The 25584-nt window shown below is 47.3% G+C and overlaps 2 protein-coding genes across 3 annotated transcripts; both read left to right on the top strand.

Annotated features, from left to right (window-relative positions):
- Positions 1-1763: 1763 nt before the first annotated feature.
- glo1 (glyoxalase 1) lies at positions 1764-7499 on the top strand. The gene is made up of 6 exons (XM_064307217.1): positions 1764-1956; positions 4905-4987; positions 5756-5896; positions 6152-6219; positions 6747-6836; positions 7052-7499. The coding sequence occupies exons 1-6, from the start codon at positions 1888-1890 to the stop codon at positions 7141-7143; spliced, it is 543 nt and encodes a 180-aa protein (XP_064163287.1). The 5' UTR covers positions 1764-1887; the 3' UTR covers positions 7144-7499.
- A 149-nt stretch (positions 7500-7648) lies between these two features.
- Positions 7649-22714, top strand: btbd9 (BTB (POZ) domain containing 9). 2 transcript variants are annotated; one of them, XM_064306813.1, is made up of 11 exons: positions 7649-9323; positions 11308-11572; positions 12611-12974; positions 13558-13822; positions 16185-16404; positions 16929-17048; positions 18006-18115; positions 18486-18675; positions 19717-19824; positions 20299-20377; positions 20588-22714. In XM_064306813.1, the coding sequence occupies exons 2-11, from the start codon at positions 11388-11390 to the stop codon at positions 20813-20815; spliced, it is 1869 nt and encodes a 622-aa protein (XP_064162883.1). In that variant the 5' UTR covers positions 7649-9323; positions 11308-11387; the 3' UTR covers positions 20816-22714. The 2 variants fall into 2 exon arrangements, with proteins under 2 accessions (XP_064162883.1, XP_064162814.1); XM_064306744.1 differs by having other exon boundaries at positions 11360-11572.
- The last annotated feature ends 2870 nt before the right edge of the window (positions 22715-25584 follow it).

Consider the following 25584-nt stretch of genomic DNA (forward strand, 5'->3'; position numbering starts at 1 on the left):
CGTTGAGCGTATATCCCATTCAGGCATCTTTTTAATGAATGCTCTGGTTTCTTTATTGCTTCTGATTGAATGACCTAGGCCTATAACTTGTATATACAGTATCTGCAACTGAAGATAGTGATTATTATGACGTTACAATCTAACTAAGGAGTAAATATAAGCGTCATAAGAGCTGTTCTGTTCCTCAATTGACAACTGAAACAGGCGATTGCCTAGTGTCACCGTATTAATAGAGTCACTGAACACTGTCAGAACTATTAGTAACATTCTCAGTTTCTGTGGGAACAGCTAGGTACTATTTGGTGATGTATTGCCATCTAGTGGTAATGTATGTAAACTACATATTGGTTCATGTTTAGCAAACAAGGGCTATGCTACAAAGACTGTGTAAAAATAACGCCAGACGCGTTTCAGTCCAGCTAATGAAAGAAGCTTCACAGACAACCTAAGCCAAAGTGCAAAAAGGATAATTTCACAGTTCACGTTTGGGTCCCCAACATATTGGTGCAGTAAAAACCAAACAGACAGAGAGTACAAAAATAGAGATCCTAAAGGATGGAATTTACTCAAATACATTTTATTACATTTTTGTAATTATGCAGGCATAGTTCCTTTAATGAGTACAAGAATTGTATTTATTTTTTTAATTTTTTTTTTTCAAATTTGTGGGCCCCTGGACAATGAAAATATCAAAATATCAAATTCCCGGCTTTCCATTTGACCCCCATGATTGAATTGATAGGCAATCTGATTTTATGCCTTCCCTGTAAATAACATGAACTAATCAATGATAATTCATCAAATTTATTATTGCACATACTACCAAACACTACTGCATTTGCTCACTGGTGCACTAACAGGGTCATTCTGAAAAAAAAAAAAAAACCACAAAAACTTCAGTTTCACAACCTTAAATAGTAAAAACATTGTTGTGGTCTCACTGAAATCACAAAGACTTGTTGTACCATAGTTTGAAGAGCTGTCAAAAAACTAAACCTAAGGTAACTGGTTGGAACAAAAACCAGGACCAGAGCTGAACACCAGCTTCAACCAGTCAATCAATGCTTGTAATGCTACTGTAAGACAAAAAGTACAAGAAAACCCACTCTGTAAATTTGAAAGATTTAGCTAAATTTTATTTGTTTAGTGATACTTAGATTATTAATTAAAATTCGAATTAATGCAAAGAATTAAGTCAAGTTCAAAAATACCCATTGTGTAGAGGAAATCATTGTGATTACAATAAGACCGAGAAATTGTTTTTGCCATTTACGTTTGCAAAAAAGTGTCCATTTTCAACCGGAATGACCCAGTACAGACAGGTGGAAACATATTGTTTTTTGTACAAGAAATATGAAACGTTTATATGCCGAGTACATTGGTATATCTACTTAGCATGTATTTCATTTGACATTTCACTTCATCAGCCATGATTATGAAATTGGCTGCAAAACCACATTCCATGGTTTGCGTGACATATGGCAACACACCTAAAATGATATTCATCTTTAAACTGACTGTTCCTAGAATATTCTATGTGCGCGGACACACGCGTGCGCGGTTAGTGACTGCTTCATGTTCTTCAGGGGTACATATGCAATCTTGCATGAAATGTTTCTACAAGTTTGCAATTAAGACAGTTCATGTAATAGTTTCGCAGCATCTGGCATCTGGACTGCCCTCGATCTGTGTATGCCACATAACTACATATTTGTAGTTCTTTGGTGCACCCATACATAGAGCGTAGGGTGCACGCCCCGTTTGGATCAAGGCCCGATTTCCTGTCCAGTTCAGTACAGCCCACTCTGACGTTTTCTGCTCTGGCTCAGCCTCAGTCTGCCTGTTCGTCTCTCCAGCTCGACCAGCGCCTGCACCACGCTTAGGAAAATGACCGACAAGGGGCTCACTGACGAAGCTGTACTAGCGGCTTGCAAAGATGGAAATGCGATCACTAAGGTTGGACAACTTTTCTGGGTGTGCCCTTTAAACTAGCTAGCCAAGTACTTTATGACTATATTTCATGAAATACGCAAGCTAGCTGACTACCCATTCAGAAAGATATGTTAGACCATGCATGTGCTGCATTAGTAGTAAGAAAGCTGTATATTAGCGATGTTCAATACAATCACGATACACGCCTATTGCAAAAGCGTTGGTTAGCTAGAATGCTAGCTAGCTTCTCTGGCTGACTACAGGTTTGGCAGGTATTTTGGCCCCGAAAAATCCGATTTGACTAGCTAACAAGAGTGAAATTTAAAGTCATCGTTACTGTTGGATTTATTATTTATAGACTACAATGTTAGTAATGCACGATAGGTCCCAAGGATATTGGCTAACTAACTGACTGAGGCCAGCATTAGACGTAACGTTTGGCAGTCCCTGCAGTTAAGAATTCTCTGGACGTAGCTAACGTTAGCGTTGACATTTCGGAGCTTCAGTTCACCAGACTCACTTGTGAACAGCGTTCTCAAACTTGAAATGATTTCGGACACGAAAACATCAGCTGTAGTTACAAATTAAACTTAAGCTGGAATTCGTTACAGTTTATCTGACAAAAAATAAAATTATATACTTTCATTCAGATAGATTACCTAACAAACTAACGATAGGCTATAATTTGTTGTCGATGTAGTAGCCCAGTATACTGTTCGTGTCTTTTTAGGCGTCAATGAACCACGAACTTAGGAATTGATGACATATAAAGTTACCTTACTAGCCTTTCTCTTAATTTAGCGGAAGGTGATGCGGGGCAGGAGAAGCCCTTTCACGAGTTGTGACTTGCCCGGAACGTGGTGGATCAAACGATAAACCCCGAGAAAAATGTCTTCCAACTTAGCTATAGATGCGCGGAATACAGACGAGGGCCGTGTCCGAATCAGCGCGCTGTTGAATACTCTGAGCCCTGGTCTTTTTCTGTTTTGTTTTTTTAGAACCTTTAGCTAGCACGTTAAAAATCTAACCGTTTCTGACTAACAGTGATTTATATTTTCCACCTGGGGCCGCATGTACTTTGACATTCCAATTTGCGGAGCTATCCCTACGGCTTTGTGGGTTATATGGTACAACTACAGATCAAGTCAAGTCATTTGTTGACAAACAGGAAGTGATGTAGCAATTTACCCCTGGACAAGCTTTTTAGACTATCATAAGTATGAATCAATTAACTACATCAGTGGCAGGAATCCAAACTGCATAGTTGACAGGCTTGTACAGTTATACAAATAATCAATTTCCGTGAAGACTGGAAACTACGCAGTTTAGTCCTCTATTAGGTAAACAAGACCTGAAAAACGATATGAATATAATCTGGAATTCTAAACATGCATATTTTGCTGATAATATCTGTGTTGTGCAATCATTTATTGCAGCAGCAGCGATCGTGTAGTCTATGATCTCTGATGTGTCAGTTTTGATTTCTTGCTTATGTGTATATATAAATCAAACTTAGATATTTTTGTTTGAAAAGCTGTGGTTTTATAAGGCTATCCATTATGCATGTGTACCTGAGCCAGGCTAACAGTCACAGGAGGAGGTATTTTGCTCTCGTGCCAAGTTCACCTGTTGTGGCCCAGAAGTACAGCTGCCAGACCTAATGTTATTCATTATAGTGCAGTGGAAAATATACAGCTGGCATTGCCTTTCCAAGACAGCTGTCCATGCTGGAAGTGGAAACCATTGTTTTGAATCGGTGTAGAAACCACAATCTTTTGTTGCAGCTCGGGCTAACCCATTCAGGACCCCTTCTCTTAAAACCAGGGGGGTATTTCACAAAGCAGGATTACTGAGTTAGCTGGATAATTTCACGGAGTATAACCAGGAACAGCTGTTTTTACTTCAGTCCATGTTCCAGAATTGGGAGTGTTCCAGATATTACTTGGTGCAGTTATCCTGCCTTCAACTCGGGTAACTCTGCTTTTTGATACATCCCTCCTGGAGGGCCACAGTGTTTGCAGGTGTTTGTGGTTTCCTTTCAATCAGCCACCAATTAAGGCCTTGAAAACAAGGTGCGTGGACTCTTAACCCAATCACTGCCTTAAATTAATCACCAGTGCTGAAAAAGCACAGAAAACCACCAGTCGCAGCGGCCCTCCCCGGGCCTGTATCACAAACCAGGATTACTGGGTTAGCTGGATACCTGCACCAAGTAAAACCCGGAACCCTCCCAGATCTGGAACATGGACTGAGGCACAAGGAGCTGTTGCCAGAATCCAGTCCTGGGGCCTGCATCAGAAAGCTGTGTTACTGAGTTGGCTGAATAACTGTACTGAGTAAAACCCGGAACAGCTCTTTTTACTTCAGTCCGTGTTCCAGATTTGGGAGGGTTCCGGGTTTTACTCAGCGCAGTCATTTAGCTAACTGGGTAATACTGCTTTGTGATACCGTCCCCAGGAATGGATTCTGGCTTGGACTGTCACTCTGTTTCATTTATGCTTGGCTCCTTCAGGCCTCATACACACAGTTAAAAAAAAAAAGAGTTTAAAAACTTTTTTTTTTTATTGTTTGTTATAGCGACAGAGTAAGGCTCACCTTTCCCTGAAGCGAAACCATGAGTAGTAGTCAAAGCATGTCTCAATTTGATCAATGGATGCCTGGATCACTTTATGGCTGACTATAGATTACCAATGAATGGTCACCAATTTCTGTATTAGTTCATGTAGCGAATTCCATTACTCCAAACGAGCTTCTGTTTTTCTCCGGACAGCATGTGTGGAAAGAATTGGATTAGGGACAGCAACTTATTTATTTATTTATTTTTAAATAAAAAAGAAAAAGTTTGTTCCTGAGAAAAACCGACACACCCCTTTGCCAGAGCAAAACTGGAGAATGTTTCATGTGCCGTCTGTGAGGTTTTAAGTAAAGCTGCTGTTGTGTGACGTGTTCTCATTGCCGTCTGCTCGTTGAAGGACTTCATGATGCAGCAGACCATGCTGAGGGTGAAGGATCCTGTGAAATCCCTGGACTTCTACACCCGTGTGCTGGGCATGACGTGAGTGTCGCTGCCACTTGCAATCAGTCACCCTTTGTGCGTGGAGACAGCCGACACCCACTTCATTTGAATATGCCCGAGGGAGTACGGACTTTACCTGGCTTGTGACTCACTCATCCACACCTGCAGAGCTTGCTTGGCCTCAAAGCCTGACTCTCTAAAGCCTTAAAGCCAAGGTGGCAGTTGATAAAATGACGTCACTATCTTCCCTTAATGCAGCAGTAATGGACAGACACACTGCCCCTCACTTTGGGTTCTTCTGTATGGCCCAATCCCCATTCATACTGGACCGAGTTCTAGTGAAGTATCAGTGGTCATATACCGAGCAGGTTGATGTGAATGGCGTATAAGACATGAATATCACATCACAATTTCTCCCACTGATATGGTCATGCTGTTATATAAAATATTTGAATGTATTCTAATGTAGTGGGGGAAAAAATCAAGTAGTCGCCTAGTGCAATGGGAATTATTTTCCACATAATTATAATAATAATAACAATATTGTAAACCAGTTCAAAAATATTAAATTGAGGCAATAGACCAAAAACTGCAATAATAAGTAACCTATAATAGCACAGAGCATTGGCCAGTGGCAGTTTCTCAGCATTTGGTTAGAGCTGGTAAAATGAATACTCACCAGGAGTGTGATATAATTCGTGAAACTTTACTGCCAATGGCAGGTCAGCGGACAGTGTCTGACTTCCAGAGCGACTGTTGAAAGTGGCTTTGGGTTCTAAAAATGTGGCCGTCGTGTCCGTTTTCCAGGCTACTGCAGAAGTTTGACTTCCCCTCCATGCGCTTCTCCCTCTACTTCCTGGGCTACGAGGACAAGAAGGAGATCCCTGGAGAAGTGAAAGAGAGGACAGCGTGGACCTTTTCTCGGCGAGCCACCATAGAGCTTACACAGTGAGTTCCCTGCACGTCGCTGCATTTTAAATTAACCACTACGCATGTGTGAGCCACCGTAGAGTTCACACACTGCATTTTAAAAACCACTACGCATGTCTGAGCCAGCACAGAGCTCACACAGTGAGTTTGTTGTACATTACTGCAGTTGACTGTACTACACAGTTTGTAACTGGCGAGAGACCAAATGTGAGACAAATCCGAGCGGTCGTAGAATACATGAAACGTTTATCATCTCCGCGAACTCCTCTGCAGTAACTGGGGATCTGAGTCAGACGACAGCCAGTCCTACCACAACGGGAACTCGGACCCTCGTGGCTTCGGTGAGTCCAACCGCACCGGCGCCGATCCAGCACGGACTGTTCCTTCTTCCAAATCTGTTTACTCGCACACATCGATCGTGAATTCTTAACTGTATTTTTTTGAATATGGACCAGACCGTGCTTCCTTTAATTATGAAATGCCAGTGGACACCCATGATGCAGTTTGCTGCCTGAATAGTCTGTATAGTTTTAAAAATTAAAACCAGGATTCCTGTGACCACTTCAGATACCCCTGGCCTTATCAGATTTGCCATTGGATGACCTTTTCATTCATTTTCTTTACCCATTTTTGTCGTGTGGATTTGGCCAGTGTTTTTCTTAACTGTTTCAATGATCTTCCAGCCCTTATGATTTCCTTCTCCTTATTCCAGTGCAGATGTATTACTTAAATAAATATTCTCCACTACATTTACTTCACGGTCCTGTGTTTGAGGGAGGCGCACTTTGCTCAGGCAGTTAGAGGGCAGAGATTATTTGAAGTGGCTTGGTATTTACTCAGCTCTCTGTCTTTGTGGTGTGCGTCTCAGGGCATATTGGTATCGCGGTGCCTGATGTGTACGCTGCCTGCAAACTGTTTGAAGAGCAAGGAGTCACTTTTGTCAAGAAGCCAGATGACGGTAAGTGCTTGCTTATCGTGATCCGCCTCTTTCCCTCCGTTTGAAATTTAAATGTGACATTTCAGAGTGCCAGAACTCCCGGTAATAAAATCTTCTCCCCCACGTTGCCTGCCCTGTGGGTTCGTGCGGAAGTTTCATCACGCCTGAGGCTTTGTCGCATTGTGAAATGTCTGCTGTTTGCCCAGGTGTCTGACGAAACTCCCTCTGTGTTACAGGCAAAATGAAGGGACTGGCCTTCATACAGGACCCGGACGGATACTGGATCGAGATTCTGAGCCCTAACAACATGGTCTCCATCACCGCCTAGAGAGACAGGGCAGATGTTTCCGGGGTGGCAGAGTGTAGATTTAAGCAGAGAAAGACCAGGTGTGCAAGCATTATGAAAACAACCCCCAGTTCTTTACAGGAATTCACAAGAGCTGACGGTGGTGATGGAGACCTGGGTTGCCCCAGTCCTGGACATTTGCAAAGCGTTAGAAACGGACAATCAAAACGGCAAGCTGTTAAGCTGTATTATGTTTGATGCTGGTGTTTAGCTGGTTTTTTTCTCAGTGCTGGTCTGTGCTGACTGCCAGAGCAGAGGCTGTTCCCTCTTATTTGAATCCTCTCTGATCCCACCCTAACTGTGGTTCCCATGTGCAGTAAAGTCAGGCGCCTCTGGTACGTCTTGTTTGTTCCTGTCCTCTTTTCCGTCCGGATACGAAGTGGTCACTGACCCAAGCTTCTGTTTTATCGCACCTGTTCTAAAGCAAGAAAACGTGCTTTTGTATTTCACAGTGTCAGTTAAAAACCATAGAAATAAGGTTTGGTCGATCCAAGATAAGAGGCAGTGTAAATATAACTACATATTCACACTGAAGCTCTGCTGGAGGACAACTGAAGGCCTTAACCCTTTGAAGATTAGGTTTTCTTTAGCTTTTTCAAAATTTTAAGTCAGTGTTCTAGAACTCCATTGCTGTCAATTACCAGTAGTGATTGTTGCATCAGCATTAGAACATTAGAATGCATGTTCTAATGTAGTACTGAGATGCAGCATTGACTGACTGAACAGCTGAATGTTTGAGACAATTACACAGAATGTGAGTAACGGGAAGATCACTGTACCAACTGTGCTGAGCTGGAGGCTAACCTCATTGTCTCATGGTCATGTTGAAATCCTCTGCCAACACTCACCTGTCAACACATGTGCAGCACACTTCCTCAGATGGGTAAATGGAAGTCAGCCACGTCTGTACTTCCCTATATTCCAGAGGCTACTGTATATGATTTGTTTGACTGTATCTCCATCCACAACTGTCACAAATGCACTGTGTAGGACTGTTTAATTTGTGGCGGGGGGAAAGGTAGAACCCATTACACACTTGCGAACTAAGCTGAGGAAAATGAGCAAATGAAAGTTTGGAACTGTTGGGACGCAGGGACACACTCATTGAGTGGCTTGTAAGTAATGAGTAGTGCGCTGAAATCAATTTGGTACTGTATGATCACCTGGTTTAATATTTCAGCAAGCAAATTATGGGTGGCGGTGGCCTAGTTTTCACTGATAGAGCACAGACCGCATTTAAGATGAACTCACTATTTTAGATAAGTAGAGCCATGCATTATCTGCACTGTCTCTGAGAGCTGTGTTTCAGCCTAACCCTAACCCTAGCAGCATTGAAGAAACACAAGTACTAGTCTGTCAAGCAAATTACTATGATGTATGACAATTTACAGTAGGGGTCTGCAACCCTGGTCCTGGACAGCCACAGACAACACTGCAAGTTTTTGTTTTCACATTAAACTTCACAGTCAATTCAGATCCGACAAACCAGCTGAGATGAGTTATCCAGGCCAACAGTGTAGTATAAAGGCTAGGGAACCGGCCTGGTAACTGGTTTTGGGCTTCAACTCCCAGCTGGGCTGTTGTGGTTGTACCCTTGACAATGGCTGAATTAACCTGAATTGCTTCAGTAAATTATCCAACAATATAAATGGATTGTATGCTTTTATAAAAATGTTATTGTGTTGTGGGTTAGAGCATCAGTTAAATGTCAAAATGTAAGATGATTGTGCTGTTAGATGCTTTAATTGATCAACTATGTGCTGTGCAACAACAGCAAACGGCTGTTCAGGACCCGGGACACAGATGCCGTGATGGTTATGGTCATCCTTCCTATACATCCTTCCATTGGGATATGTATCCTTCATTGGGATTTGAATTAATATAGTTGCTTGGGCCTTCACTTCCTCGCCGCACGAGGCGCTCGTTACATCAGTGCACTATTTTTGCCGCAGACGTCCGATGCGCAGAAATAACATCCGGGTTGCGCCCTACGAGCAGAATATTTGTTTTGTCGAACAACGGTTTGCTGAATATTCATTTATATTACCGTTAATCATCGAACTACGACAAAAACGCAAACATTTTTATCTGCTAGCCGACTGCAGCGCATAAAGGGTTTACTTCGTCGCTGACGAAGGAGAAGAAGACAAGTCCAGCCGCTGGTATGTCGCAGAGGCAGCCTTACCTCGCAACTCGGTATCACCTATGCAGTATGACCTGTGGGAAAAGTCCATGTTCCGCACTTATTAACGCAATTTAGCTGATGCATTACATTATGTAACCTACGTTAGTGAGCTAACTGGCTAATTTACCAACCATTTGAACGAGTAGAGTTGCATGCTCAAGTGGTACTTAACTAGCGTAGTATAGTAAGCATATATGAGCTAGTCTAATGCTGATGCACCAAATCTATGACATATACAATTACCAACAATTCAATGTGATGTTAAGCAGTCATGGGTTTTAGCAAACCATCAGTTCCTGCTCCTGACATGTCTAAGTTAACGTTAGTGTATTATAGCGGGAGTAGTTGTGTAATGTCGCTGTCCTGTAACGTTGCTCGCCACCGTATTCCGGTGTGCAGCTCGCTGCCCTGCCCACTGTCGGGCCTCTGTGCTGTCCCGGGCACAGTACACTCCGCTGCGGGTAACGCCAGCAGCGAGCAGAGCACTGTTCTTCCGTGCCGCCTTTGGTTTTTATTAATTTATACACCGCTTTTCAAAATAAAGCTTTAACAATATTTACAGTGTGCGTTTAATCAAGTAATATGAATGTATAGAGCGATGGAGAATACGCAATTAATGTGGTACGGTGAGGTTGTATACAAGTTTGTGTTCAGCGAATTACCAATTTTCCTCGTCTTTTTCTGTTGTAGTATTTGCACGTTGGTGCAACTGTATTGCCACTTAGCTGGAAGGTGTACTGTTTCGTGTGTTTTCCGGGTAGGTTGTACAGTCCTCCATTTTGGCCTGTAGTGGGTGTCCTTCAGCCAGTGTCTGTATCGGACATATTTGATATGGTTTATTGTCATTGTTTAAAAATGGCTATACAAAGGCAAATATTGCTAGATGCCAGTAATTTTTTTTCATCAAAATAACTACGGCTATAATAATAAAACAAAAATTCTTTGCTTATGATAAATATATTCTTATTTAAATAGGAAAGAATTCAAACTCGTACCGATATTGGCATTACAGTTATATTCTGGAAAACACTTGGCTTTTCCTCCTTTTTCACCCCTGGGGAAAAAAAGCGTTCAGACTGATTTAGAAGAATGGAATACATCGGTACTGTTACATCTCTGTAAAATGTTGTTAATTTTAGTTTAATTTGGTTAATTTTAGTTGTTGGTGTTGTTTATATAGCTTAGTTTCATGGTCAACCGGGCAGTTGATAAGTAGTCAGTCTTCGCATATGTGTTTGTCACACTAGATTGTGCCAAATGCCAGTTGAGAAAAAAAAGAAAACAGGAAAATGGAAATGAGGGGAATAAAAAATGTAATTTCTATTTCTGAATAAATGTTCATTCCTCTTCTGAAAGTTCGAGTTCCAAAACTTTTATACACAGGAATGCTTAAAGAAGTTAAACTTGTGCCCAGGCATTGGGATGTAACGTTTTTTTTTTATTTTTATTTTTTTACCAAAGTTCAATTTCAATGCTAAATTATTTTCCACCGCAAAAAACAATTATGATAAGAAAAAAGATAAGATAGGAACGACTTTTCTCCCACAACAACATGAATCCTAGGCACACTAGACAAATTATGGGCGGACCAGTTTAAAAAGCTCCCTTTTTTATTGTAATGTCATAACCAAAAATGAATACACAAAATCCAGAGCAAAAACATAAGACAACATCTCTTGCCTTGTGGCAATTAACCTTTGTCAGGCCGTTCGAAATTGCCCTCTGACAGCAAATAGAGTTTGGAATTGAACTGAAAAAGTGTAGCACAAATGAGTCCTTTCATAACCCTTCTACAGGCGGTAAGATTATCCGGAATATTGATTTCCCAGTTTTTTTGTTGTTGACACGCGGTCATTGTGACCTCAGGTTGTGTGTGTGTGCTGTGCTTGGCTCGGGAGTTAAATTAGGAATCTGTGCCAGCGCCTGTTTCACGCGCGTACTGTGACCTTTGTGCAAATCAGCGTTGGCGGCTCTGCGTGAACACGCTTCGCTCTCGGCGTCCCCCCCTGGCAGATGTGACGGCGCTCCCCTGGATGCGGTCATGAGTAACAGCCATCCCTTGCGGCCGCTGGCCTCCGTGTCGGAGATCGACCACGTGCACCTCCTGTCTGAGCAGCTGGGGGCGCTGGTGCCCGGGGAGGCCTACAGCGACGTCACCTTCATCGTGGAGGAGAAGCGCTTCCCCGCGCACCGGGTCATCCTGGCCGCCCGCTGCCACTACTTCCGGTAACTTCCGCGACGGTTTTAAATGTAAAACGCCGCCATTTTGCATAAAACGGAAGGTTGTAGAGTAGGGGTGTGGGGGTGTGGGGGGGGCGGGGGGGTGTAGCAGAGCAGATCCTGGATCGACTGTTTAGTCCAGGGGGCTGGCATCAGACATTTGCTTTTGCCTCATTTGGCGGGTGTTCCTTATCTGGAACAACTTACGAAAGCACTTGAAACATCTCCAAACAGAGCCCTCTCACGTATTGCTGTGCATCAGATGAGGTAGCTCCGACAGCTACTGTAGGGTAGCCCAAGTGGGTCTTGGGTGTTATCTGACTGGGCAGCACTGTGACCTAGCTCATGCTTCAGTGATTACAGTCAGCACAGTCAGATGCCCTTGCGTGAATCTTAACTTCTCTTCCCACTTCTTTACTTGATCCAGGAAGCTAGCTAGCATTTCCAGCTCTTTTCAGTGCAAGCCGTGCCTTAGCTGCCTTAGTATATCACCTGAATGTCAAGGCAGACACAATCAATTCTGTTTGGGTCGCAAATATTGATGCAGCACACGGCGCATATTGCATTCCATTCATTCTCCAGCTCTGTGAATTTGAAGTTGAGAAATCAGGTTCCTATTTGCTCTGTTTGACAAACAGCATTGATCAGTCCGTGTTCAAATATAGCTGGGCTTGGCTGTTTGGGGACAGGATTCAGACTTCTCCCAGAATGCACCCCTCCACATTTGGCTTCCTAACGCCTGCTGTGGCTAACCCAGACCCCAAAAAAAGTGTGAACCAATTAAACTGGATGACATAGCAAGGCAGGAAATGACATCACGTGAAACAAATATCTAAGAAGGGAATAAGAAAAATAAGACTTTGTATTTTTTGCACGTTTCTGTTGTGCAACAAGAAATCACAAATGGAAAAAACTATGTAAGACCAAATTAAGCTGCAAAACATTGGACATCAGACAGGCACCAGTATTCTGGAAAAACAGTTTATATCACAGTGAAGTATTAATCTGGATTTAAGACGTGCTCCCGCTTTCCCCCCCTCGTAGAGCGCTGCTCTACGGCGGGATGAAGGAGTCCCAGCCGCAGGCGGAGGTGCACCTGGAGGAGACGCGGGCGGAGGCCTTCTCCATGCTGCTGCAGTACCTGTACACGGGCCGGGCCAGCCTGAGCTCCGCCCGCGAGGAGGTGCTGCTGGACTTCCTGGGCCTGGCGCACCGCTACGGCCTCCAGCCGCTGGAGGACTCCACCTCCGAGTTCCTGCGCACCGTGCTGCACACGCACAACGTGTGCCTGGTGTTCGACGTGGCCAGCCTGTACTGTCTGAGCGCGCTCAGCGCCGCCTGCTGCGCCTACATGGACCGCCACGCCCCCGAGGTGCTGGCGTCTGACGGCTTCCTGACGCTGTCCAAGGTGAGAGAGGGGCGGGAGCAGGAGGGAGAGAGTAGAGAATGCTACTGAGAAGCATTAAGCCTTTCAGGTGTGACATATCACAAATATGGGATTAGAATGTTCTCAACTGAGCATTCTAATGCTGATGTAATAATCACTACTGGTGACTGAAAGAAATTTAGTTATAGAACACTGACTTAGAAAAAATATGTTCCAGTAAAACCTTCAAAGAGTTAAATCCGGGCCAGCAAGGACAATGGGCTGGATTTAAACAACGTTACCTCCATTAAAAATTTGATTTATTTTTGACTCGCACTAAAGGTTCTCCTTATTTGCCTTGGAATAGAATTTAAGTGTTGGGAGAGTTCAGCAGTGACAAAAACTATCTTGCCAAACGAAGGGAAAAAAAAGAGCATGTTTTAATTGCTTGTGAGAGTTAAGAAGAAATTGTAATTAAAACCAAGCCATTGCCATCCCTCTGCCCCTTCAGTGACACTGTGTGAAGCGCACGGCATGTGTTGGTGTGTCCGCGTTAAGGACGAATGCAGTTGCAGGGTGTATTTTAAACGCGTTTGGGGACCCCCCCCGTTCTGCCCCGCCCCAGACGGCCCTGCTGACGGTGGTGCGGAGGGACTCGTTCGCCGCCAGCGAGAAGGACATCTTCCAGGCCCTGTGCCGCTGGTGCCGGCACAACGGCGAGGCCGGCGCGCAGGAAGTGATGTCGGCGGTGCGGCTGCCGCTCATGAGCCTGACGGAGATGCTGAACGTCGTCCGGCCGTCCGGCCTGATCAGCCCCGACGACCTGCTGGACGCCATCAAGACGCGGTCGGAGAGCCGCGACATGGAGCTCAACTACCGCGGGATGCTGAGTGAGTACTGCTTCTACGCCGTGTTCCGGCAGCGGTGCGGCGTCAGGCCCGAGGAGGCGCGCACGGTGCGATTCGGAAGGACGTTTGAGCCCCTGAGGCCTGACGGTAAACAGGCGAACAGGCCAGCAGTCTTGAGGCTTTTTGGCTCAAACTCATTCCAGATTTTTTTGGTTGGCCCAGACTAGCCTGACTGGAAATGCAGCTCCCATGCTCCTAACGTGGGGCTAAGCATATCCAGTTCCCTTCCCGGGTTTTGGAATAGCCAGTTGTGTTCATGCGCAAATCCCACAGCCGATTGGACAGGGTGTAGACAATCACGGTTCTGCTCTGAAACACGTGGTTTTGCCAGCGTGCAGGTGGATTGTAGAGCTGTCAGTCACGGCGCCGTGCTGTGCTGCTGGAATGTTAGACACTTCGAGCGCCGCTGCACATGTTAGAAGTGTCTACAGAACATCGTGGTAAGCAGTGGTAAAATGTGTGTGGCAAACACGCCTGCCACAGGCCACCGAAGTGGCTTTTCTTTGGGGCCCTCCAGCACAGAGACACAGGGAGAAGATGTTCAAACAGTCCACATTTATTCCACGAGGGTTTGGCAAGATGTTACAGCCAAGTGAGCAGATCTCAAACACTGTCATGACAGAGAAGCTCCTGATGTGGGTGGGGATGGCAGATTTAACCTGTGCGCAGTGATTACCTCACTACGCACAGGTGCAGCCACTCCTGTTCCTGGGTCCAATTAGCCTGGCCAATTATCTAATTATTAACCAATTATCCAATTGGCCAGGTCTAATTAGCTTGACCCAGGGCAGGTGTGGCTGCTTAAACCAGCCATCCCCACACCACATACCCCCAACGCCAAACTGAGGCCAGGGAGAATCCCTGGCCGAAGCCTACTCCCCCCACCCCCCACCCCCACACTCCCAACAAAGCCAAGACAACAAACAAAAAACACTCCAAACACGCTAAAAAATTTAAAAAAGTCAGGGTGGGTGGCCCCGGAACAGTCCAGTACATGCGGTGACCCTCCTTCGTACGACAAGGCAGCCCTTCTTCCTCCTCCCTCCTGGAGCACGGGAAGTCCTGGGCTGCTCTGCTGGCTGGTGGGGGCGTCACCGGCTTGGGCTGTTCCAGGGGCTGTGGTGGGGTGGCTGGGCTGGTGGGCTGGTGGACTGGCCTTGTGGTGCTGGGGCCCAGGAACCCTCGTGGCTGTGGTGGCCGCCAGTCGGCTCTGCTGGCAGGCGGCTGCAGGCTTATCCCCTCATGGGCTCCGGGCAAACCAACCAGGCCAAAACAAAGAACGAAAAACAACCCAACGGACGAGAAAGGAAGCAAAACGGCGCGGCCACCGCTCGTGCGCCGCCCGTGGCTGACCCGCCTTCCCGGCCAAGTCCAGCTCACGGCGCGACCACCTCTCGTGCACCGCCCGTCGCTGACCTGCCTCCTCGGCCAGGTGCAGCTCCTCAGCGTCCCAGCTGAGGATTGCCTCCTTCCCCTCCCTGGTCATCTTCCGCTCCCCATTCTTGGCCCGGAGGATCCGCCCGAAGCCCTGTCGGGAACACCTCAGCCGCCCCTCGTCCAGTGTGCTTCCTGGCTGGCCCTCCTGTGCCTCTTTGCTGTGCCGGAGGAGCCCCACGTTGGGCGCCACTGTCGCAAACACGCCTGCCACAGGCCACCGAAGTGGCTTTTCTTTGGGGCCCTCCAGCACAGAGACACAGGGAGAAGATGTTCAAACAGTCCACATTTATTCCACGAGGGTTTGGCAAGATGTTACAGCCAAGTGAGCAGATCTCAAACACTGTCATGACAGAGAAGCTCCTGATGTGGGTGGGGATGGCAGATTTAACCTGTGCGCAGTGATTACCTCACTACGCACAGGTGCAGCCACTCCTGTTCCTGGGTCCAATTAGCCTGGCCAATTATCTAATTATTAACCAATTATCCAATTGGCCAGGTCTAATTAGCTTGACCCAGGGCAGGTGTGGCTGCTTAAACCAGCCATCCCCACACCACAATGTGCTTTGTGGGTTTCGGGTGAACCTGTTTTTCACTGGCCCCACGCCCCAGATATTTCTGCAGTTCTTTCAAAAACTGCCTCACCCACAGCAGGACAGACAGGCAGGCTTCATACTTGTTCACTTCAAACATTTTGTTCATGCTCAGTGAAGGAAATCGGGAAATCCCGCTATATTTTCTAGTCATGTGCCCACTTCACGTCAACATTAGCAGCGGTCAGGATCTAATGCTACACTGCATCACCACGGTGATGGCTAGCACATTAGCACCCGTCTTGGCTCTGTGACAGTGCGTGCTTGTGTGCAGTTTCTCTGACCCCTGACCCCTGACCTCTGACCCCTGACCCCAGTCCCGGAGGAGAACATCGCCACCATGAAGCACGGCGCCCAGGTGGTGAAGGGCGAGCTGAAGTCGGCGCTGCTGGACGGGGACACGCAGAACTACGACCTGGACCACGGCTTCTCCCGGCACCCCATCGAGGAGGACGGCCGCGCCGGGATCCAGGTCAAACTGGGCCAGCCCTCCATCATCAACCACGTCCGCCTCCTGCTGTGGGACAGGGACAGCCGGTACGGGACGGGGGGAGCCCCAGAACTCAGCACCCGTCCGTAGCCTGACCCGAGACAACCCTGGCTGCGGTCGAGCAGTATACATGCGGGGATTTACCTGCCTTGTGTATCTTAAACATTCAGAAAGACTAAAGAAAGATACTTTCATCTTTACACTGTCACAAGGTGGTTTTATTTGTCAGGTTCCCGCTTTGCTGGTGTGCTTTTCCAAACAGGCTTTGCTCACCAGAGCAAGGCACCCCGGGCTGTCGAGGCTTATTCTTTAAAATGTATATATACACAAACCTGATGTGAGCTCAGTCTGTCAGAAGTGCTCGCTGTCTCTCTTCTCTAATACTCTGCATGAAAGTGGGCAGTTCCAGCTGAATTGTAATGGAGTGCCACAGTATTGATGTTCTCTCTATCTCCCTCCTTCTCCCCCCCACTTCTGCTCATCTTCTCCCTCCCTGTCCCTTTCTCTGTCTCTTTCTCTCTCTCTCCCTCTCCCACTCCCTCCCTCTCTCTTTCTCTCTCTCTCTCTGTAGTTCGTACTCGTATTATATCGAGGTGTCCATGGATGAGCTGGACTGGGTGCGTGTGGTGGATCATTCCAAGTACCTGTGCCGGTCCTGGCAGAACCTGTACTTCCCGCCGCGAGTGTGCAGGTGAGAGCCGCCCGCGGGTTTGGCGGCTGCGCTGCTCGCTCACGAGCCCGTCGGCGGGTAGGGGAGGCGTGGCGGAGATGGCGGGTTTCAGGTGTTCTGTGCGTTTCAGGTGTGGGTGTTCTGTGTGCGTTTCAGGTGCGGGTGTTCTGTGCGTTTCAGGTGCGGGTGTTCTGTGCGTTTCAGGTACGAATGTTCTGTGTGCGTTTCAGGTGCGGGTGTTCTGTGCGTTTCAGGTGCGGGTGTTCTGTGTGCGTTTCAGGTGCGGGTGTTCTGTGCGTTTCAGGTGCGGATGTTCTGTATGCGTTTCAGGTGCGGGTGTTCTGTGCGTTTCAGGTGCGGATGTTCTGTGCGTTTCAGGTGCGGATGTTCTGTGCGTTTCAGGTGCGGGTGTTCTGTGCGTTTCAGGTGCGGATGTTCTGTGCGTTTCAGGTGCGGATGTTCTGTGTGCGTTTCAGGTGCGGATGTTCTGTGTGCGTTTCAGGTGCGGATGTTCTGTGTGCGTTTCAGGTGCGGATGTTCTGTGTGCGTTTCAGGTGCGGGTGTTCTGTATGCGTTTCAGGTGCGGGTGTTCTGTGCGTTTCAGGTGCGGATGTTCTGTGCGTTTCAGGTGCGGATGTTCTGTGCGTTTCAGGTGCGGGTGTTCTGTGCGTTTCAGGTGCGGATGTTCTGTGCGTTTCAGGTGCGGGTGTTCTGTGTGCGTTTCAGGTGCAGGTGTTCTGTGTGGGTTTCAGGTGCGGATGTTCTGTGTGTGTTTCAGGTGCGGATGTTCTGTGTGCGTTTCAGGTGCGGGTGTTCTGTGTGCGTTTCAGGTGCGGATGTTCTGTGTGTGTTTCAGGTGCGGGTGTTCTGTGCGTTTCAGGTGCGGGTGTTCTGTGCGTTTCAGGTGCGGGTGTTCTGTGTGCGTTTCAGGTGCGGGTGTTCTGTGCGTTTCAGGCGCGGGTGTTTTTTGTGTTTCAGGTACGTGCGCATCGTGGGGACTCACAACACCGTCAACAAAGTCTTCCACCTGGTGGCCTTTGAGTGCATGTTCACCAACAGCACCTTCACCCTGGAGAAAGGGCTGCTGGGTAAGAAATGGACCCGGCACCATGGGCCGTCTTTTACTCTTCCCTGGATTTGTGGTTTATGTTCAAGAAAAAATATTTTTTTACCTATTTCCTCTAACTAATCCAAGGAACTCATTTGACAATACTGATTCCTAAATATGATGTTCAGCACGTGTTTTACTCATTTTCTTGTATTTAACCATTATAAAAACCAGTTTTTACATCTTGCAGAGAGAAACAGGAAGACATGTTTTTCCGGAGTGCACATTTGAACCCTATTTCATTTATAATGCAGCAGCCTGTGTGCAGAGAGGTGTGTTTGTCACAGATGCGTTTGCTCAGTGCTCATTCGCTGCGTGGCTGTGTGTGTGTGCGCCTCTCTGATTGGCAGTGCCCGCGGAGAACGTGGCCACCATCGCCACCTGCGCCAGCGTGATCGAGGGCGTGAGCCGCAGCCGCAACGCGCTGCTCAACGGCGACACGCGCAACTACGACTGGGACTCGGGCTACACCTGCCACCAGCTGGGCTCGGGGGCCATCGTCATCCAGCTGGCACAGCCCTACATGCTGGGCTCCCTCAGGTGGGCCGCCGGGGGCGCGGGCGGTGTCGTCTGGGCTGTGGGGAGGGGGCGGTGTCAGTCTGGGGGGGGTTTGCCTGAGGGGGGGGGGCGCGTGTTCATCTCAGGGTGGTGGGTGGGTGTGTCCATCTGGACGGTGGCCATGTTTCGTCTAGGGGCTGTGCAATTTCCGTCTGGGGGGTGGGCCTGTCTGTCTAGGAGGGGTGGGCCTGTCCATCTGGGGATGGGCGTGTCTGCCTGGGGTGGGTGTGTTCGTCTGGGGCAAGCGGTGTGGAATACCTACCAGAACCTAGAAGTCCTGATGTGCTTGTATACCCATGGTGATCTGTGGTGATTTTTTTGAGTTTGACGTATAAGCAAACAACACCTTTTCACTAATGATGGTCTCTTAGGAGTGTAGGTAGGCATGGAAATAACCATAAAGCATAATGCACCATAAAGCATTTTCAGCTTGTTCAGGTTGCGCTACAATCTGGGTCGGTGCTCTGAATGCACATTAGTGCCACCTGCTGGTGATTGAGTGTTACTTCCATCTCTGGGTGGCAGTGACCACAGAGAGGTCACATGATCAGGGTTGGTTGTCTGACTGTATTTAGCTGAAGTGTCAGGCTATCACAGTTAAGCTTGCACCTGTGTACTGTTTGATACTTTTGATACGGTCTTAGATACTATCTAGTCTGTAGGTAATCCGAGCACTAGGTACAATTTAGTCTGGAAAATGGCGAGCATTGTTGGGCTGAACGGCCTATTCTCGTTATTATGTTATGCTATTTGTCTCTGAGGAGGAATAAATTATTACTTGAAGGGCTGTGCAATCAATGCTGCTTTTATAATGAGCCAAAGAAGTTCTTGGGTCTCTGTGGTGTGTGTGGTGCTCCTTAATCATTTCACTTGTGCTGACAAAAAAGACATGAGAAATACGTTTGGACATTATCTACCCAGAAGTTACTGACCATGTTCTCTGGTGTGTGTGTGTGTGTGTGCGTGCGCATGCACGACTGCGTGTGTGTGTGTGTGCGCGCGCATGTGTGTGTGTGTGAGCAGGCTACTCCTGTGGGACTGTGATGACCGTAGTTACAGTTACTACGTGGAACTCTCGACCAATCAGCAGCAGTGGACGAAAGTGATAGACCGGTCTAAAGCGGCCTGCAGGTGAGCTTATATGTCCGTCCTTCCTCTTCGTCTCTCCCTTCTCTCTCTTCTCTCCCTTCTCTCTCTTCTCTCTCTTCTCTCTCTTCTCTCTCTTCTCTCTCTTCTCTCTCTTCTCTCCCTTCTCTCTCTTCTCTCTCTTCTAACATCATTTTTGACTGTCGCTTATTCTAGCATAATGCAGGTGTGGCTTTTCCATTTCATTTTTCACACAGTAGTGTCAGTGAGCATAGTTTCAGCTATTAGGTCTGCTGTCACTTCTGTCTTTCTATCTCCCCCACTTTTCTTTCTCATTGTTTCTTATTCACCCCCCTTCTGTCTTTCTCTTGGTCTTTCTCTCTCTGAGTCTCACCCCCATCTCTCTCTCCCTCTCTCTCCGTCTCTCGCTCATCCCTCTCTCTCTCTCTGTTTCTGACTCTCTCTCTCTCTCCCCCCCTCCCTCTGTCCCTCCCCCTCTCTCTCCCTCCCTCGCTGCAGGTCCTGGCAGACCCTGACGTTCGACAGGCAGCCAGCGGCCTTCATCCGCATCGTAGGAACTCACAACACCGCCAACGAGGTGGGGGCCGGTCTGTTTGTAGTCTAAACCTGTGTGTGATTTATATTAGTCGCTCTGGATAAGAGCATCCAATAACTGCCTAAATGTAATGATCGAGTACCCTATCTCTGCCGTTCTCCACTTCTCCCTCTTACTCACTCACTCTATTTCTCTTTCTCTATCTCCCTATCTTTCTCTCTCCTCTCACTCTCTCTCTCTCTCTCTCACTAGGTCTTCCACTGCGTCCACTTCGAATGTCCGGCCCAGCTGGATGTGGAGGTGAAGGAGGGCAGCCCGGGCCAAGGGCCGGCTGAGACAAACTCCATCTCCCAGCAGCCTCAGCAGCCCCGCCCCCCACGGCCCTCCCGCTCCCAGAGCCTGCTCCCCTCCCAGCCCTCATCCAGCCAAAACCAGGCCTCCTCCTCGTCCTCCTCCTCCCCCTCACGCTCCCACCCATGAAGGACCCCCCCCCGCCCAGACAGGTCCCCTCCCCTGCGTCCGGGGGGCTCAATAACCCCACACCCCCCATCACCACCATACCCTAAATATGTTTGCACAGGCTTCTCATTTCAGGGCACTCTACCCCTCCCCCCCATGCTGCTACGCAAGTCATAAAAAAAAAAAAACAGCACTCTTAAGAAGTTAACCTGTGACATCACACAAAGATAATGTGTAGTGAGACAAGATGTTTCACTGGCCTGACAGGGTCCTCTTCTAAAATCAGGGTTTTGGTTTTGGGGGGGGGAGGGGTGGGGGAATAAATAGAAAAGAAAGAAAAAAGAAGGGAAGAAGGCGATTAAGGACATGTCTTAAGCTGAGAGTCCATTAATGTTCAGTCAAAATGAAGTTCTGCACAGCGTTTGTGTGTTTCACCGGGCTCCCGGTACTGGGGGGGGGGGGGTCGGCCGCTGGGTGCTTTTGGCCCCGCCCCCCTCGCGTGTCATCTGGACTCTGATATAAGCTCTCCTGTAATTCATGCATCGATCCTGCAGCTCGATTGTGCAGTTTGAGGAACAAGAGCGCTTGAAGACTATTATTTTATTTTGTTTTATTTTATTTTTTTACCTAAAGAAGGCACTGTGCTCTTGATTGCACGGGTAAAAAGCATTTTGTAAAGATGGAAATTGGGGGGGGGGGGGGGGAATAAAAATCAGGATTTGAGATTATACACTGCACTTTAACTGATAATCGGGAGGTGTACCAAATTCGACACTGGAATGTATCCTGCTGTGTTTTTCTTGTAAAGAAACAATCCGTTTTGGGGCAGGAGCCCCTCGAGTCCATGTGCTTCATAGGAATGGGTTGAAGTTGTACCCCCCACCCCTATCCCTCCCCCCCACCCCCCACACACACACACTTTTCCACTCAGCTTAGTGTACGGCTGCTGATGTGGCCACACCCATATTATGACTGTGCTTTCAGAAGGCACTGCCGATTGGTTCGCTTAAAGCATGTGATTTCCGTGTTCTATGAAGGAAGGCCATTTAGGTGCTCCTCTTTTTGCACGAGGACAGGTTATCTTCCCTTTAATCTTAAACGGCAAATTCGCTCTTCTCTTTTCTCCCTCAGTCTGGCTCATCCCTTAATCCCTTCCCTTTTTTTTTTTACCGTTCTCACTCTTTCACTCTTCTCCCTGATGTCTTCATTCTCTTTCGTGTCTTCCTCTCCGTCTCATCCTTGCTTCCTTCCTGTCTCCTTAAATCCGCCTCGGATTTAAAACGTTAGAACTCCCTGACTTGGCAACGAAAGATGCCGCTGTCTTTGCTGAAACACTTTGTGAGATAAAAAAATGTGCAGTGTTGAAGACGATGGAACATGCAGGTTTAAAATAACAGTTATTCCCTCTCCTCTCTTAGTTTTTTGTTTTAAAACCTGGAAGTATATATATTCTTCTGGCACTGAATGCTCTTCAAAGTTTATTATTTGTGTAGTCGTAATTTAACATAAAGATGAATATATGGATAATGCCGTTATGCATATTGTCGTTGTTACTCCTAAGGAACTCTTATTGTAAACGCCGATTATATTATTATATAAGTCCCACGTCTCTGTTATTTCTTACCACTCAGAAATTGTGAATGTGGAATCACAGCCGTGTTTAGACACAGGTGCATGGTTTTGTACAGTGCTCCTCTGACTGTACCTCTGTATGCTGGGATATGCAGGATCGTAAACATGTGACAGGTTTACCTGACACTGCAGGTAGGTGCGTGGGGTGAGAGGGGTTCTGCATTGCTGCACAGAGCCTGTAGGTCTTTCTTACCCCAGCTGTGGACAGCCCCCACCACCCATTTCAGTGTGTTACCTGCTGTCTTAGCCGGCTTTGAAATCTTCAATAAAAACAAGAGTGAACGATGATTGTTTCGGTCAACCTTCTCTAAAAAAAATGTTTTAAAAAATACTCGCATGCGCGCGCACATACACACACTCACACACAGACTCTCTCTCTCTGCTTCAGTCTGGGCACTCCATGTCCAGTTGCTCAATTTGGTAGGGCAGCCTGATGTGGAAGGTTAAAAATGAGCTGTGTCATATTTTTTACTTTTTTACTATGGACTTTACAGCACTCCTAGGAAGGCACAAAGCTGTGCCAGTCTTTTTATAACCTTATCTATCCCCATAAGAACTTCATCTCAGAGTTACACGGGTAGTTCCTTGGTCTTCATGAGTCATGACCGTACAAGTGATCCGCTGTTTCAGTTGTGACACTCGGCAAAGTTGTGACGTATTCTGCAGTCGTGCCATTGAACACGGGTAAATTCAAAAATCGAAGGCGGCGTGTTTGTTTATGTACAGTTGGACACGGAAACAAGTATTTTTTTTTTCAGTTAACATGTTCTAAAGTACATGGCAGTTTATCCTCCGGGCAAACACGTGTTCCGTAAGTGTTTCTGTATGACCTGTGAGCGCGCGAGGCAGGAGCCTTTTCAAGAGAAACCTTTACCTCCTGCAGATTTCCGAGGCGCTGCTGGTTTTTCCCCGCATATCCTCACTCGCGGCTTTAATCTCCGCGAAAGCGGGAAGGTTCCGCAGACTTCAATTTACGGAGAGGGGAACCAACAAACCAGACGGGATTGCATTAGGCTCTTCTCTCGGAAGGGGAAATAATGAGCCGGCGTGTCGATCAGGCGCAAAGACCTTGTGAGTGACACCATAATGCCACTTTCATTAAAGACGGAAAATATAAAACAGCCGGCATCCCAGAGCTTCAATTACCGTCTCCGTCGCTGCGATGCGTTGACCCGGGGTGGGAAGTGGGAGATTGAAGCGCGACTCGGAAGAAGGTGGGAAAGATGATGAGATCGGCGGTGTGATGAAGACAAAATCAAGTGACAGACAGGCCTAGCTCTTGATTATTTTTACAGCTTGCATGTTAATATGAATAGGCCTACTTTCGGCGAATGCAGGATCCACAATATCCTGCGAAACATAGTCTGCAACTAGATTCGATATTCTGATTCACTGTTTAGGACGGTGGTAACCAACCCTGTTGCTGGAGATCGACCATCCTGTAGGTTTTCATTTCAACCATAATTTGGTACACTTGATTCTATTCATTAGCAGCTCAATGAGATCTCTAGCTATGCTGTTGAATCAGGTGTGCTTTATTAGGGTTGGAGTGAAAACCTATAGGACAGTAGATCTCTAACCACAGGGTTAGGTTACCACTGCATTGGTTGATTAGTAGAAGGCATATAGTCTTGCCTGCATAGAAAGAACGTCTTTTGAAGCACAGTTCACAGCCATGTGTTAATGTACTTATAAATTTGTATGCCTTCAAAATATGCTTTGTACATCTATTCCACACAGATTTAACCCAATTTCAGTTAAAAGTGGCCCCAAATGTTTCATAACCCAGCTCAGCGTTTAGAAATGAGCAGTTCAACAGACGACAACTCTCACGAAAACAAATCTAGCGCACGCAACACTAGCCTGTAACAGAGGTACAGCTGCCAGTTAGCACCTTATTCCGTCTTTGCTCATTACATAACTCACATCGATGTGCAGTCAATGTGCCGCCTGCGTGGGATGAAGAGATGACACCCTGCCTTCGTACCTGACGAGGCTCTGTGAAATTACATGGAGCCAGGTTAAGCCCCTATTCAGAGCTCAATGTCTTACGTAAATGGCAAAGGTATGGGAGCTCGATCTGGGTTAAAAGTATGTATATAAGAAAAGAGAGTGGGAGTGGATATGAGGTCAGGGCGACAGGGCTGTGGGTGTGAAGAATGGGGGGCGGGGAGGGGGGTCACGGGCACGCTGAAGAGCTGTGCCCCGCCGATGCCTTGTGTGGGCGTGCGGTAGTGCAGCGTATCGTTTCAAGTACTGGCCTTGTAACTGAGAGGTTGCAGGTTCAGTTCCCCTGCTGCTTGCTCAAGGGCATCTGCCCTTTGTTTCAATAAATATCCACTTGTACAAATGGACCGTTCAGAAGAAGGGCGTGCGGATGAAAGGCGTCTGCTGAATTCAAAGTAAGCGTTGCGCGGGGCTAATTTTCTGTACCGTAAGGAGCAGTGCATGATGGGTAGAGAGAGCGGGCGACGTTCAGTAGCAAACGGAGACCATTCAGCGCGATCTCAGACGGACGGAGGGGGCCACTTAATGGCGACATCAGAGGCTCGGTGATCTGCCACCTTCAGTCACCTTTTCCAGCCCCACCCCCCCACTCCCGCCCGCTCCTTATCTGCTGAAGAGTGGCAGAGCACTAAGACTCTCCTGCCCCAGTTCGGCTGGAAAAGGACAATGGGGAGGAAGGACTCTCCCCTGATGATGTCTCTAGGGCCCTTACATGTTACACACTGCTGGGGCGGGTGTGGACGGTTCCACCGGGGTCAGGTCCGGCGCGGTCGCCCCAGCGTCCTGCATGTTCTCCAGGGTCTTTAAATAGCCAGAGAGTATCTGGATCCCAGGGTTCATTTCCAGTGATTGCAGTGATTATTGATCCATCCACTGGAATGCCACTGGAGGTGAAATAACACTATGGTGGGCCTGCTTCTGATTACACATGGGCGAGAGAGGGAGGAAGTTGTGTGAAATTCTCTCTCTCTCCCTCTCTCTCTCTCTCTCTCCTCTGTTTTATTCTGTTTGGTTTGCTATATTATGACAAATAAGCTTTCTTTTAATCTGCTATCAATCAACAGAATTTTAGCGCAGATAGATTTTGTGTCCACAGCCAGGGACAGGTGTAAAGAATATATGCCTCGCTCGGGGACATCAATTTAGAGCCA

The sequence above is a fragment of the Anguilla rostrata genome, chromosome 1, assembly GCF_018555375.3.
Source record: "Anguilla rostrata isolate EN2019 chromosome 1, ASM1855537v3, whole genome shotgun sequence".
Lineage (NCBI taxonomy): Eukaryota > Metazoa > Chordata > Actinopteri > Anguilliformes > Anguillidae > Anguilla > Anguilla rostrata.